We start from the raw sequence: 15,883 nt of genomic DNA, 5'->3' as shown, positions 1-15,883 counted from the left end.
ACTTAGCTGTCTTTATTGCCCTTGGTGGATGTGACACAGCTGCTTGGGTTCTACTGAGCTGCTCTAACCTACCTGGGGATTTCAACAAACAGCCAGTTTACTTTGAACTAGTTGCAACACCTTCACTCATGTTGAATAGGATTTATTTTTTCTCCTTAATATTTCTGAAAATCAAAAACCATGAAATTTTTAGAGTGGCAAATATTTTTATATGGTTGGCTTAACCAGTCTAGCCAAATAGTCACTGTTTTATGCACTAACATCTTCAAGTCTCAGTCATGGATCAGAACATTTTCATGGCAGGGCTATCTACAACCTTATGATTAAAAAAGTATTCCCTTTCCCCCTCAAAAAAACCTTTTGCCATCACTTGAGCTGAGGATAGGACATCTGCTCAGCTGGTTTATTCAGCTCTTACAACGTCTCTCATACTTGGAGCCTTGCGGTATTTGGGCAATGGTGGATTTCTGTCTAGGGAGCTGGAAGGAACAGACCTCCTGGCATCCAGGCAATGCCAGACACAACCCTTTGCCATCCCCCTGCTCACTACGAGCTGATGCTTCAAAGGCAGCAAGCTGAGCGAGGGAAGGAGTGAGGTTTGGGTGCCTCGCTTGGCCAACTTTGCTTGTGTCGCTGAGCCAAAACTACTCTGGCAGCCCAACCTCACAAGCGGGAGACAACATACACTTCCCCCAAGCCAGCCCTTAGCTTCTCACTGAGGTCTTTTGTGCTCTTTTGGACACTTATTTTCTAACTCAGAAATGTTTTGCAGTCACTTTGTGCAGACACATCAATTTAGATATGGGAAAAGCACACTTTAACGTACCTTTGAGTCGCTCAGATCTCAGGTTAACAGTCCTGGTCGTATGAGTCTCAACATTAGGCAGGCAATAACTGCTCCAGTTTGCAAGGATGGAGTCCAACTGGCAACTGATGTTCACTTCTCCAGCCAAGGTAGTACAAATGTGCAGTATGTGAGTCACAGCAGGGGTGATGTCGTACAGCAGCAATTAATTTGCTCCTAAGGCAAATGGGTCCAAATGGTAAAGGCTTTTGCAAATGGAATTTACTGTTCCAATGCAAATAACTAACTGGCAAACAATAACCACTCGAGCCTGTAACCCCAGCCAGCAATTGGTTGACATTTGTGCTGCAAAGAGTTTACAGATTCCCCATGAGTTGGATAGGAGCTGTGTTTTGCAGCAGCAATTGATTTATTACTGTGACAACCATTAGAAATAGAAGGACCTGCTGGCAAGCAAGTCTGTGATTTGTTCCTTTGCAAACAAGCAAGAAATGTCCAGCTGGCCAGTGGCCATTCCCAGGCAAAAGCCCAGTGGAGGACACAGGGTTTTTATCTCCTCTCTGCTTGAGTTTTGCTTGTTAAACAGTAAAGGAATTAGTTCTTTATTTTGCACCAAAATACATTYGTATTTAGTAATGTCTCTACAAAGTGAATAAGTCAGGGGGGTGCAAAGGTCAGGTGTCCAGCTGTCTTCCAGATATTTCACTTCTCAAGCAATAGGGCTGCACTTTATCTGTTATTCATGAACAGAGAATCATTCTCATTTATATCACAGCCGCTTCTGTAGGGATCAATCAAAGCCCCATTGTGCTGATGCCTGATTGGTGGCCATGAGCAGAAAATTGCCAGAGCCTACTTGGCTACGGCTCAGAAACATCCCTTTTTTGCCATGTAAGGTTTAGCATCAGCACGTTCTGATCAGCAAAGCACGTAAGCGCATGTTTAAGGCAATCTCTGTCCAGCAAAACATTTCAGAGTGTTTTGGTCCTCTTGAAGAAAGTAGAAGTTAGGCATGTGCAAAAGTACTTGGCTAAAGCAGAAAGGGGTGCTGCACCCAAACCTTGCATCTTTTCAGCATTCCACATATAAGAGAGAGTTTCCTTTAGATGTATATAGGGTTTTTGAGGGGTTTTGGATAAGATGAACAGATAAGTTTCTCTCATAGGCGTGTTCAAAGCCAGCCCCAGTAAACTAACACTCCTGCAGAGAACAGTGGCTAGTGGGAGAGCACTAGTCATCTGCAAGTGTGTAAGGGGTGTGAGCAGTAAGAGAGGTGAATCATTTCAATTTTCCTAAACAAGCTAATGAAGTGTAATAGGCTGAAATTAAGCTATGAAAAGTGAGGCTGAATGAAAAGAAAAATATGCCAGTAACAAGAGCTGCCCAATTATAGAGAAATCTTGATGGGAAAATGGAAGCAAACAAAATGGCAYGTAGTATTTAATGATAATTAATCTGGTATAGACTCAGAGAGCAGTGTTAATTCTTCACTGGTTGATAATGGACAAGCTGAGACTTGTCAGATGTATGGAAAGTTAATGTATGCTAATGAATACATTATTTAGGTGAATATGGCAAAGAATATATGTGGCATAGAGTTTTTGCTGTAAAAAGTAATACAAAAAATTAACATTGACCAACATCTACCACAGAGCATGACTGAGTCAATACAGCTACTTCATAGTCTGGGTAAAATTGTTGTATCTTAGATATTACTATGCTACTAAGCCTGGAAAATGCTGACTTTGTAATGCTGATAACTGTAATGCAGTGGAAACATTGCYTGGGATCAGTGGAGTGCATCTCAGTGATAAAGAATTCCCCCTTAATGCCGTTATAGTAATTGAAGCTGTGTTTTATCTCTTGCATAGCAAAGCAGGTTGAAACTGCTAGAATATTTTTTAAATCTCCTCTTTACAGTGCTGACCAATTTGCTGCATTCATCCATCAATTGCTTGTCCGATTTTCCAGCACTTTGGGGAACTTGTGTGCTCTAACACAGACTCTAATAAATACAGATCTTTTTCTAAAATTTTTTTAAGATGTTTAACTGGTATAATGTGTATAGGTTGCCTCCTTACAGAATAGAGGATCACAACATTTCGTGCTTAAACCAAAAAACAAAGCTCTAGAGTCAGCCCCTAGGTGTACATATCTGATTCCCATTGAAATCAGTAGAGTAATATACTTAAAATAACAGGATCTGTGTAGGCACATACAACATACCATTCAGTCTTCTTTTCTATTTTGAGATGTAATGTTTGAAAGCAGTCGTCTACATAAGTTCCTTTGAAGATTTTCCTTCCTTTCTGTGGCTATTGTATATCTTTAACTGACCAGGGTGATTTAGCGATACTTGACTCTCAGCATGTTAAAAGATATTCCAGGCTCCCCTTACATGGGAAGGCAAAAGCAGCTCCGAGACATTGTCAACTTTCTCATATACATATGAAAGACACAGAAAAAAAAMCCCAAACAATTAAATGGCACAGTTTCCCCTGTAGTTTTCAGACCTTTCTATCATCTTCATTTTCCTCTTAGCAATTTATGTGAACATTCCTTGTGCATTAGGCTGGCTCAGTCACCTGCATCATTACCCAGTCTGACAGTCCTAAGGCAGGCAAAGCTCCCACTGAATTCAAGCCTAATATGGGTAATCRGAGGAAGAGAAACCTATTTCTGTTTTAGTAGTATATCTATGATTTAAGCAAGTGCATGTAGTACACATTGCCTGGAGTCTACATTCACACCAGTGTTATATCACTGCAACTTTTGGTGAAGATGCTTCTAACTTGCACTGGTCAGTACAAAATTTAGTCCTAACATCACTAAGAACAGTTTGTCTTGAAGGAACTGTGTCCTGGGAAAGCAGAAGAAAATGTTGATATGTGTGTGACTGGATATCCTAGGCAAAATACAGCTGATACCTGAATGGACAGAGAGCCAGATCCTGAAAATCTAGTTGGTTTTCAAGTGTGTTCTCATGTGCACGTGCCATGGGCAAGTAATACCTGTGTGAGTAAGAAATATTGAGGTTTGTCAGGGTACATAGGACTGACAGCAGTGAGGAGGGAGGAAGCACTTCTGCCTAGCATGATTTACAGGGGATATTGCTTATTTCATTTAGGACATCTGTTAATGCAGATGTGGCTGAAAGAGGATTGTGGGAATTTTTTTGTTTCTTTCAATATGATTAATTATCAACACACATATCTGAACCCTTACTTTTACCAACATTTAAGTGCTCTGTTTCAACACCTGTTCCTCATTCTTTCATGCAGTCTCAGGTGAGCATTTGAGGTATTTATTGGAAATTAAAAGGGTTTATTACAGACCCCTTCCTGAAAAGTCTGTATGTACCAAAAGAATATCTGAGATTTTGAAAACAACAGGTTCTCGGTTCCCCCTCCTAAACTTTTTTATCAGGATGATTCAAATAGCACATTATGCGGAAGAATGTTGCCCAAAGGGCTACTGAAACAGCACCACTGTCACCTTCACCTAAAAAAAAAGGCCCTTAGCAATGAGGCTCCTTACAACAGCAGATGGCCTGGCCAACTTCATCTGCTGTGTGTCAGCTTTGTTCGCTGTGCAGTTACATGCTGCGTGTCCATCGGCCGTCTTTTTCTTCTTGGGAGTCTGTTCTGCCTTTTCACATGTGCAGATTTCCACCTTGACCTGYGCTCAGACCAGACTGGTGATTAAATTAACCTTGTGTGGCACATACCATACCTGCAGCTCGAGGCAGGTTCTCCTACACATCTAACAGTAGACAACAGTGATTCAGAAAATCTCACATGCATGTCTCACAACTGAATATTTTTTTTGGTCTCTTCTAATCATATATGTACAGCAGTCCAGCAAAAAAGCTAGCTGTAGATGGTTGTTTCTGCCTGAAATTGAAGTTGTCTCCAAAGTCAAGGTGGCTTTTCAGCTGTGACATGCCACCCAGAGTGTAGTATGAGTTGATGTGTTATGTGCCTGTCACTTCATTGAGACTAATGCAATGTGTCACAAAATACTACAGCCGTTTCCCACACTTCTAAAAGCAATTTCCACTCCATTAAGTTCTATCCTTTATGGTGTCCTGAAAGCTAGAAATAGGCTTCATTTTACCTACAGTTTTAGCAATTGCCACCAATCTACCCTTTATGGCTTATTAAATTAAAACTACTCAATCAGATTCTGCTGGCAGCTATTCTGTGTCGAATCTGGACTAATCCCATATTTACTGCTGACATTGGTGTTGGTTAGGAACTGAAAGAGGATCTCTTTGAATTTTCCCTCTGTACATTTTCAGGCTGTATTGTACATATTCAAAGTCTTCTAGAACCAGCCATGGATGGCTGCAGAGAGCAGATGTCCTATGGGATATCTTCTTTAGAGGGTGGTCTGACCTGCTCACCGTAGACTGAAATTTCCTGTGCAGTGAACTGAGGAGTTTTTGTATCAGAAGTGGATTGATGTCAATTAAAATCATAGTAGCTCTGTTTTCTCTCCCTAATTCTGCTTTTCTAGATTTTCTAGAGCACTACATTTTCCTCCCAGAGTTCCCAATTTCTTATGTGGGGGTGTCATCATACTCTTGGGAGTCTGAAGATGAATATTTGGGAAGCAGGGATAGCCAGAGAGATCCAGAGAGTTTGTGCAGTTTTCTTTACTCATACCTTTTGGGAGGGTTTCCAGGTCGAGGGGATTAAACTCTAGGGGCAGGGCTTGCCCTCGAGACACTATTGTGCAGCAGAGCTTCCCACATGCTGCAAACACTTGGGGAAGCTCAATGCAAGGGCTGATGCTGATTCTGTAGGTCTGGAGGTGGACACGCTGGAAAGGGGAAAGAAAACAGCTTCATAGCAGCCCTGCAGCTGAGCCCGCATTTACCACTGAAACCAGTGCATGAATTCATGTTGATTCACATAGGAAAGGGAGCTGGCCTTTAAACCTGCATTTACTTTTTATTAAGCCAGTTCCAGCTGGTGACAGTGACTCCCACAGGTARGTAGTGTTAGTGATGAATTTGCTCTGCACTGGGCTTGTAAAGATAGTTTTTGACCAGAAGGTAAATTAGACACCCTRGGGACTAACTAGGTATTACACACCTTGTTACTTTGGACTTGGTAGAGTCACAGCCCACTCTTTCGAGGACGATGGAGAGAGAGAGCCAAAGGCTACCTCTTTTGCAGTGAACTGTGCAGAGCCACAGCCCATCCGCTGGCTTGATGTGGACATATTCATGCAATTAAACTCTTCTAGCCTTCAAATTACAGTGCTGCAAGCAGATCTCCCATTGGCATTGGTCCCTAGGCCAGCTCCCTAACTGTGCCTAGGAATTGTTTGGGGAGCACTAGCTAGTGCGAATGAAAATTGTGCCAGGGTCTGACCAAATAGCTGAATGCTGTGAGTGACTGGTTGCAGTCCCAGGGCCCATGCTTTGGCTTTAACAGTACAGACTTAGCCAAAATGTCCACAAATTACTCAGGAAAAGCCAAATTTGGGAAAGTCATTGGTGGATTGGGCTGGTACAACTGGTGCCCTCCTCATGCAGACCACAGACATGAGATCTAATGGACCAAGCAGGTTCAAGTTTTCCCCTTGCAAGGACTTCAGAGCTTGTTCTAACTTTGCACTTGAAAACATCCAGTGCACAGGAGCTGGGAGACCCCGACTCAGCCAGAGCTGTTGGATGGGATTGCTTCCTCCCCGTGAAAGCACAGACTGCCCCTCACAGTAAAAGCCTTCCAGTCTCTCAAGCTCTATTTTATGAAATTAACCTGTAAGAAATGAAATTTATCTCTGCTGGATGAGGCAGACTGATCAAAAGGATGTGAAAACAAATGTCCCCCAGCACACTCTATCGTGTGAGGCAGGGCCTTTCCTCCAGCCCTGATTTCAAGGACAGTAGTGTACGGTGGTTTCTTGGTCTGCGAGAGCTGCCTCCCCTGGGTCTCTAGAAAGTCTCTTTCTTTGAGCCAGCAGAGCCCAGCAGTGCATGAGCACCCCACTCACCTCAAGTCCCTCTGTGTGCTGCAGGCTGCCTGCCATGTCCCTCATTTGCTGCCCGCATCTCCCCTTGCTCCTAAGGCAGTCCCTCAGTGAGGGCAAGGTAAACCAGTAAGAATCCATGCTGCCCACCCGCAGCCTTTCACCAACATATAACAAATCCAACAAATATGCTTCCCAGTGTATCAAACCACATGGAATCTGGCTTGACCCCACCCTGGGCTTGAAGGGCACTAAGGTTGTCCCAAAGCTCTTTCCACACTGATGTAACTTAAGCAAACCCCTATGCTCAAAAGCATGACTCACTGGAGAAATTAGCCAACAAAATCATTTCTGATAAAAGAGGTTTATCCTTTATTTAATACTATGTTAAATAAATTGCAAATTGCTGCAGTGAGGATTTAGTACTTACAGTACTAACTGTATTACTTAGCATTTGTATAGTGCTTTCCTCATTCAGAGTCCTTTGCTAACTCAATTCAGCCACCATCTGCATATCATGAGGGAAGTCAGGAATATTAATATCCCCAATGACAGATGAGGCATACTGTTGGGAATGGCAGAGCTCTGTTACTTTCCCTCTTCTCCTGCCCTTAATCCCACCCGAGCTGATTTTTGATGGTTGCAGCCCATACTTATGTCCTGGAAATCCCCAGCAGAGCAAGGACCAGGATCCTGTCTCTGTAATGAGAGCCAGCTAAGGTCCTAGGAAGGGAGAGGTCTAAGCAGACGAGAAGGATTTAGAGAGCAGATCTAGAGGCTCTGGGCTGGGATGCTGGGGATAGGGATGGAAGGATGGGGAGYGAAGGGATGCTCAGGCTAAGGAGGTCACCTGGACTGATTGCGGGCCTTAGATGGGAGAGGATTTGGCACAAAGGCTGGTGGGAGGCTTCTGGTATAGAAGGGGTTCAGGCTTGCTTTGAATTATGTTACCTGATGACTTAAGGCAGGACATGGTAAAGGGAATGAGGAGAAGGGCAGCCAGTCTGACACAGCTGGGACCCTGTCTTCAAGTATTAAGAGGCACAGGGGTACAGAGTAGTAGGTGTTCTTGGAGGCGAGCGTCTTTTGGGGTTTGAGTGGCTAGTGGGTAGTGTTGGGAAAGGGCCTGAGCAGGGGAAGAGCCTGGGGGTGGGATTTCTGTGGAAGGAGATGTGCAGAACGGGGAGCGCTGCCTGGGGCACTGGGTGCCGGTGGGCCACTGACTACCTCCGCACTGGCGTCCAGGCCTCGTGCACCATCGCTACCCCGCTCCCTCCAAAACCCCCCCAACCTGGAACAGGACTGCTCCCGACTCTCTGTCCCATCCTTGCTTTTGCTGTCAGAAATGCAGCATCCCTAGAGTTACAGAAAGAATAAGTGGCTTTCAACACTGCTTCATGTACTCTGTATTCAGAGAGGAAGGGAAAACGAAGCAAGCTTGAAGTCTAACTTGAAATTGCCCAATAATCATGAGTTGTTTGGGGGCAAAGACATGGGAGGGAAAGGGCCTCAGAGGCTCTGCCTCCGCTGAGAAGAGGGTGGTTAGAGCCAGTCTGCGTATACCCTGCGAGAGTCATGGCTCCCCCTGCACTGACAGCTCCACGGGATGGGCCAGGAGCCACAGTGGGGAGGGCAAGGACTGCTGCCAACGCAGCCCGTCCTCCATCACCCAGCACCGCAGGCGCAAGGTCCTCGCCAGGCCTGGGCGAGCCAAGCCAAGCGCGGGAGCGGGGAGGGAGCCCCCTGCATCCCTCCTCTCTTCCCGCAGCTCCCCGAGACCCCACGGCCATATCACAGCATCACTGCATGGTCACTTCGTGCAGGACCTTTCATCCACGTCTCAGGGAAAGAGCCCAGGGACCTGAATGAGCATCCTGGGAAGGAGTTGACTGTGAGCTACCCAGGGTCATGGCTTGGCTCATGCTGCTGTATTTCAACCAGGCAAGGGGCCGCTCCACAGGAGGGGAACGAATAAGGACAGCAACCCTAGGAAAGCACTAGCAGTTCTTGTATCATTTGGGATCCTACCTTTATATATGTAAATGTGCCTCTGTGCAAATTCTCCCCTCCCCTTTAGGTTGGTGTACCTCTTGGTTTCAATGGGTTTCTCTAGCAGGGATCAGACCCATACATTGCAATCTTTACTCTAGCCAAAGTAATGCACACTTTGATGGTGCTGGTGTTGATTAATTTGTTGATTAATGAATAGGTTACTGATTGAGTAGTACCTATTACCTGTGTAAAATAATATTTGCAAAACCATAGTTATTGCACGACTGGAATGTGCTTAGTATCTTTTTTAAATAACCCAGTAATTTTTTCACTTTGACAGCTATTTTAGCATAAATCAATTGCAGATTATTTTATTTTTTTGAAAGTTTCTCTACACTGACTTTCAAAGAGTTAAAGTTTCTTATTTAGCAAAACCACAGTTTAATTCCTCTATAAACTTCCCTTGCTTTAATAGTAAATTAAAAAAAATTGTAAATTAATTTTCCATTTCAAAAACTACTTGAGTAAAAAGCCTTCCTGAAAGGTCCCTGCAACTATAAATTATTATGCTGTAAGATGTTAGAACAAACATTTATTTCATTTACTTCTTTAAATGCATTGATTTTGTTCCATATCTCTGCCAACAAATAGTTTCAGGTAATGTTTAAAATTGGATTTTTAGTGGAAAGAGGAACAGATACCTATCCAAAAAAATCAACCTGAAATTRCATTTTATTAAAATAAAACCATTCATTGACTGTATTATTCTACACATAGCACATGATCRTACTTTTAATACCTCTAGGCTGACACTACTTTAACCTTTTGCTGTAAACCTGAATCCAATACAAGTGAGAGTTTGTGTTACTGTTTTAAGGAACAGTGTTTCTTAACTGCAAAAGCATTGGACACAGCCTAAAAGACGCATTCTTTGTGATGTTCTTCTTCTTTATTATTACAGGTACAGAAATCTGGTTTGGCAATGTTGCACATTCAGATCACTGAACATTTACTGGTCAAGAAGGAATTTGCAGTCTCTAAAATGGTTACAAATGGGTTTTGTCAGGATGCATTCATTATAATCACTCTGATCTCAATGGAGTCCTAATATTTTRTTTGGGGTAATAACAGCAAAGTCTTACCAACTGTTGATGAAGATACCATRGGGTTAATTTATATTCACACTGGAAAAGGAAAGCAGTGCTCACTCCCAACACTGACAGATCCCTCGCGTCTTCTCATTAGCTGATTGTCAGGTTGTCCTGATCTATAGCTCAGTGCTGACAACAGCTCCCAGTTTATTTGCAGCTTTGAAGCCTGGTCCTGTAGTGTTTCTCTTCTGAGAGCAGATGAATGAAGGTGTCACTGTGGGAGACTTTTAACCGGCTGCTACAGAAAGAACCCTCCTTGCCTTCCCTCACAAAATCCTCTGGTTCGCTCTTGGTGCTTGCAGCTTTCCCCTCAGCTGAGTTTAGCTCCATCAGCTCCAATTCGTGCTTGGCAGCTGTTTCTAAAACTCTCTGTTTGTTATAATATCTGACAAAGTTGTTAATGATGGGATGGATGGGAAGGGCAATTGCTATCACCCCACAAAGAAAACTGATGGCAGCATTCAGTTTTCCTAGCGTTGTTTTAGGATATATGTCTCCATATCCAACTGTGGTCATGGTGATGATTGCCCACCAAAATGACTGAGGGATGCTTTTAAATAAGGTTTCGGGGTGACTTTGCTCCATGGTATAACCCAGGGCAGAAAAGACAAAGATTCCCACAGCTAAGTACATCAGGAGCAGTCCCAGCTCCTTGAAGCTTCTTTTCAGAGCATATGTTAGAGTCTGGAGCCCTGAGGAGTGCCGTGCAAGCTTGAAAATCCTTGCGATCCTCATGATGCGCAGTGCCTGCACAGCCTGTTGGACATTGCTCAGCTCCATGAGTTTGGCTCCCAAGTGGGTCAAGATCAGGCTGACATAGAAGGGAAGTATTGCTAGCACATCGACAATGTTCATGAAAGACAGAGCAAAATAGAGTTTATTTGGAGAAGAGATTAGTCTAAGCACATACTCCATGGTGAACCAGCCTATACAGGCGGTCTCTATGCTGTCCAGGGTTGGATGCTCCATGCGATTCCCCTCTGGGTCTATGACCTGCAGGTCCGGAATGGTCCCCACACACATCACTATGGAGGAGATCAAAATAAACAGAAAGGACAGGACTGCAATTACTCTAGCTGGGTAGGACGATTCTGGCTTCTCCATGAATTTCCAGATGTATTTTTGGCATCTTTTCCAGCGATTTTCGGAGGCATCTACTCCCAAGTCATCCAGAATCAATTGCACTCTTCGGGCTATTTCTTCCAGTTCCTCCTTTTTTTCACTCAGGTGAGTTTTGCAGCAGTCATCCAAAAATTTAAGATCCACTTTCCAAAATTCCATTTCATTCTTGAAACATATAGGGCATATTCCTTTCTTCATGTGAATTTCTCCAAAGTAGTATACATCAATAATGCATTTGAAAGCATCTGGATCTCTGTCAAAGTAAAACTCCCTTTTTCCAGGATCATAGTCATCGCAGAGGGAGAATATGCTATCATATCCCCCTGATAAACAGTTGACCAGCTCTGCCAGCCGTGTTTCTGGATACTGGTTCAGGTTATCTCCGTAGAACACCTGCCTTACCCCACCAACATTGACTACAATCTCTGCTTCTTCATTTTTTTCTGATACATCAGTATCCACATCTGGGAACCTAGAGTCACCTGCCATTTTAATTGTATTGGATTTTATTTGATTTTTAGCCTRTTGTTTGGCTTCAAAGCTTTGTGTTTTTAATTTCTCATGAAAGCAAATCAGCACAAAGTCATCTATATTACAAATGTTACCAAATTGACTTGGAGTCGTGGTGGGAAAGGTTACAGAAATAAACCTGCAGTCAGGAAAACCTGGTGAGGTATGCAACAAGCTGCGGTGAAAAGACAAGTCATCGGGCTGTTGTGCCTGAAAGCAGGATGTTAGAAAGCTCCAGCAGATTTGAAAGAGAAGAAACCATTTAATAAAACTCACCCCTCTGCTCAGTGCTTGAGAGTCTTTTCAGGTTCCATTCTCTCTCTAAAGTGATATTTATTCACAGGCTGGAAGTCACGGCAGAGAAATAAATCCTGTGCTCTGATTAATTCAAAGTGAAGTGACTGACAGTTCTCAAAGAGACAAGCAGCAGGGTGAGCCCACAGAAAACTGTTGCAGTTTTGTCTTCGATTCCACAGATTTCCCTAGGAAGCTGCTTTTTAGTTTTGTTTTTCTTTCCGTTTTCGTTTTACTTTGAGATCTTCCAGAGTTCATCTGCTGACTCTGTCACACAGTCAGTGCAAGTGTGCAGAGGAGAAACTTGTGCTTGTTTTCCCTTTGCTGTTTCCCAACACAATAGGGAATCCAGGCTGCGAGGAGTTCTTTCCAAGCTGTACCCTCTTCTGGTGAAAGCCAGCAAAGCACCAGCTCTACAGAATATACAGCTCAGCTATTTATATGCCTGCCTACCTGTAAAGTAATCTGTTTTTATAATTCAATGCACTTTAATGATTTAAAAAAGACCCAATTTTTAAGAATCAACCAGAAAACATAATACAACATAAAGTAATTCAGAGCTGCAGTACAGCTCTTCCATGGGAAAGACTCCCCTATCAATTTCTTTCTGATGGCAGAAGTCAGAGAAAAAATATTGTATTTTAGAATAAATACACAATATAAATCTTGCTTTCAGTGGGACTGGTGCAAGTCTAGAGTAATTCTCTGTCAGGACATTGATTTACTGTAGATTCGTACTAGTGTCTCTGAGAACAGAACAGAGACCGTAAAGTTTTCTTTGCAGCTGTAGAGCAAAACTTCTGCCGCACTTTATGCACGTTTCCCAAAGATCTGTGTGCTTGCTTTTAGCTATGTTTTTTAGATCTGTGGTCAACTGACCCTGGATGTTCAACTATTTTACCTATAATGATTTCTCCCTGAATGCTGCTTTCCATCAATAATGCTTTGTATTCCGTCTAGCACTTAACAAATAGGAATAAAATAACAAGTATTTCCTTTTGACTTTGCTTTCTCCAGGTTCCAGAGGTTGACAAACATTTGTTCCATGGACCTTTGCATGCACATGAGCCTATCGCTGTGTCATCTTTGCATTTACTATGCCTCAGTCTGACTMTACAGTTCATTGCAGTGGGTTCTAAAGGCCGTGATCCAGCAAAAGCCATAGTTAATTAGTTAATTGTTCCTGGCCACACCAAAATGCTCTATTTAAGTAGTGTTTGGCCTTTTCCAATTTACTGGTCTCTGAAAAGTTTGCAAGTGGAAGGGTGGCGAGGGGCGAATCCAACTGGTAGTTTGCTTCTCTAGGCTCGTGCCCACCTAGGGAGAAAGGGGAGCGCTGTACTCATGCCGGCGGCACCGGTGAGGGGGCTCCAGGGCCACACTGTGCTCCATGCCAACTCCCTTGCTGGTGTGCCTTCCCCATGSAAACTCTTGGGGATTAGTAAGAGGATACACACTAGACCTTGTCTTGACATGGAGTGTGGACACAGCCTTGAATACCTTACATGCCCCTTTCAGATAACCCATGAGCCTTAGGCATGCACAACCYATGAGTTAAAATCACTGATCTAGGTCCTTTCCAGACCTTCAAATGACCTTCCTTGTCCCTGAGCTCTTGCATGCTTGAGGAGAGTGAAAACATAACAGGGAAGAGGTGAATTTGTGATAGATGAAGACTTGCAAGAAACCTGTGAATTAGCACAAACATTTTCTCTCGTCACACACATCTGTGCACCCACCACTATGACCACAGCTACATAATCTTCTTTGAGTGCCTGAGTTGTGTCACTCATTCCCATGCTACAGAAGAGCAAAGAGGGCAAGGACCAGTAACTACAGGGGTTGGTAGAGATTCATTTTCTACCCTGGCAGAGGAACCTGTGTACCCTGTGGTTTTAATCTTTGCAACCCTCACTTTATTCAAGTGACAGTTCCAGGAAAAAGGGTAAAATCTATCAGACTGCTCCTGTGCCATATCCTTAAACTCTGGAGGTCAGTGCTATCTCTGATGTGTTTCTGAGGATACCACCTAGTGTAGATGTAATACAAGATGTAATTTGAGGTTTTTTCAGGCACTTATATGAGATTTGTGAGGTTTTGGGGACAAGAAAATTACCTTGAAGATGTGGAAAAATCCTACATTGCTGAGGGTTCAGCAATAAATATTTACTCAACCAACCACACACTGGAGTGGGACTTCTTTGCCCACTTTCATGAATGGTGTAGTTTGATTTTAGCACAATAAATTTTAAGATGACAATAGCAGTGACATGCTTGCACAGGTGAAAATGTGGATGGGATTACTGACTACCAGATCTTTAAAATCAAAGTGAGATCTGGGAAAGTTATATTTTAGATGTTGTTGGAGTGCATCTGTGTAGGAAACCAGGTTCTTTAGGTTCTAAGCTCAGATTTTACCACCTCAGACGTATGCTCTCTTTGATCAATGACTCATTACAGTGACCTTTTGACTTTTCTTTAGGTAGCAATAACAAATGAATGTGTGGTCCAGCCTGACCAATACAGAAAGCGGCACTTTCGTTTTCAAAAATGCTTTTTTTTCCCTGCCCTGTAATTTTACAGAAAAAAAAACACCTTTAAAATAGTCACACAGGATTAGTACATATATCGTTCAGTTTGAAAGGTGAAATCAGTTTCTCTCAAAGATATATTTCAGCACATTTTTAAAGGGCTGGGAAAAAACTATTTTTGAAATGCCAGATCAGTTTTTATGAAGATTTTACTTACTGTGATTGCTAAAATTCTTGTACTTTTTTCTTCCTTGTCTTGCACCTTTTCAGAGTTCTTTACGCCTTTCAATGTGACTGTCAAGTGTTAGTGATCTGGTAGCATTTTAAATCCACTTTTACAAATGTAAATGATCCAAAGAGGGGTCAGGGGAAATCATAATGAATTAAGACCTTGTTTTTGTGGACTAAATGAATGAGACAGGCTCACTTGACAAATGTTTTTTATCAGACTTATCACAGAGCAGCAAATGACAAGAGTGGAATGAATAATTTGGAGCAAATAATTTATTTCACTAATTTAATTCATTTTTGATCCATGAAAAGAGGATTTCTCTGATTTAATAATTTCAGTAGATAATTCTTGTCCTGTAACTCACTTATGAATAGTTTGCTGCAATTATTAGGGATTCTGAATTCAAATTCTGTTGATTTATGTGGATTCAGCAAACAGGTCATGCCATGTCCTGCTCTCTGTTGGAAGCGAGGGAGAGCGGGGAGCTGAATTCTTAGAGACCTTACAAGAAACGGAGCGGGGTTTCTTCCTATGTGGGAGGCTGGGCTCAGGTTGGGTTCAACCACTGCAGCTGAAGGGAAAGCGGCTCCTGGATTGCTGGGCACCTGCCTGCCACAGGCAGCTCCCCAGCCTGAGCAGAGACACCCCGAGATCCCTCCGGGTGGCTCTGACCCAACAGGCTCAGATGCCAATTTTTGGAGTGGCTCATTAGCCACTTTTTTGGAACCGGCCTTAACCACCAGGCTTTAGACCAGATTGGAAGAGGGCCTGCTCCTCTTAAGGTACTGTCTGGTACATAATGCACCCAGGGAGCACAACCAGCCTCGCTGCCTTCGTGGCTGATGTGCCCCCGCTCTGTGGCAGAGCTAAAGGCAGTAGCAGGGTTTGAAGATGAGTAAAGGGGCTGGGTGTCAGCCCTGGGGAGCAACGATCGGGCACTGTGTGGGCAGGGCTGTTAGTGCAGAGGCAGGAGTCAGGCAGCCTCTCCGCAGGAAGTCTGGAGTTTTGGCAGACCTTTGCACCGAAAGCAGTCTCCACTTTCAGGATGTGGGAGTGGGACACTACCTTCTGCCTCTTTCTCCTCCTGGACTGTACAAAGAGTTTAGGGTTGTGTCTACACTTGCAAGTTGAAGCAATTTAGGGCTGCAGGTGCTGGACCATGATTGTCCAAGCTAGAAAAATGTTACAGCGTAACTGCACAGATATGGCCCACACTGACCAGCGTCCTCCTTGGGCAACCCCCAGCAGGATGCGGCAGTCAGGG

The 15,883-nt window shown here is 43.4% G+C and overlaps 1 protein-coding gene across 1 annotated transcript; it reads right to left on the bottom strand.

Annotated features, from left to right (window-relative positions):
* Nucleotides 1–9,678: 9,678 nt before the first annotated feature.
* Nucleotides 9,679–11,541, bottom strand: KCNF1 (potassium voltage-gated channel modifier subfamily F member 1). Its single transcript, XM_026087614.1, has one exon. It carries the CDS (start codon nucleotides 11,539–11,541, stop codon nucleotides 10,078–10,080), a length of 1,464 nt encoding a protein of 487 aa, XP_025943399.1. The 3' UTR covers nucleotides 9,679–10,077.
* Between the last annotated feature and the right edge of the window lie 4,342 nt (nucleotides 11,542–15,883).

Source organism: Apteryx rowi, unplaced genomic scaffold, assembly GCF_003343035.1.
Source record: "Apteryx rowi isolate R43461 unplaced genomic scaffold, aptRow1 scaffold_723, whole genome shotgun sequence".
Classification (NCBI taxonomy): domain Eukaryota; kingdom Metazoa; phylum Chordata; class Aves; order Apterygiformes; family Apterygidae; genus Apteryx; species Apteryx rowi.
Note: the sequence above shows the minus strand (reverse complement) of the source record. Positions and strands in the feature narration are given on the sequence as shown.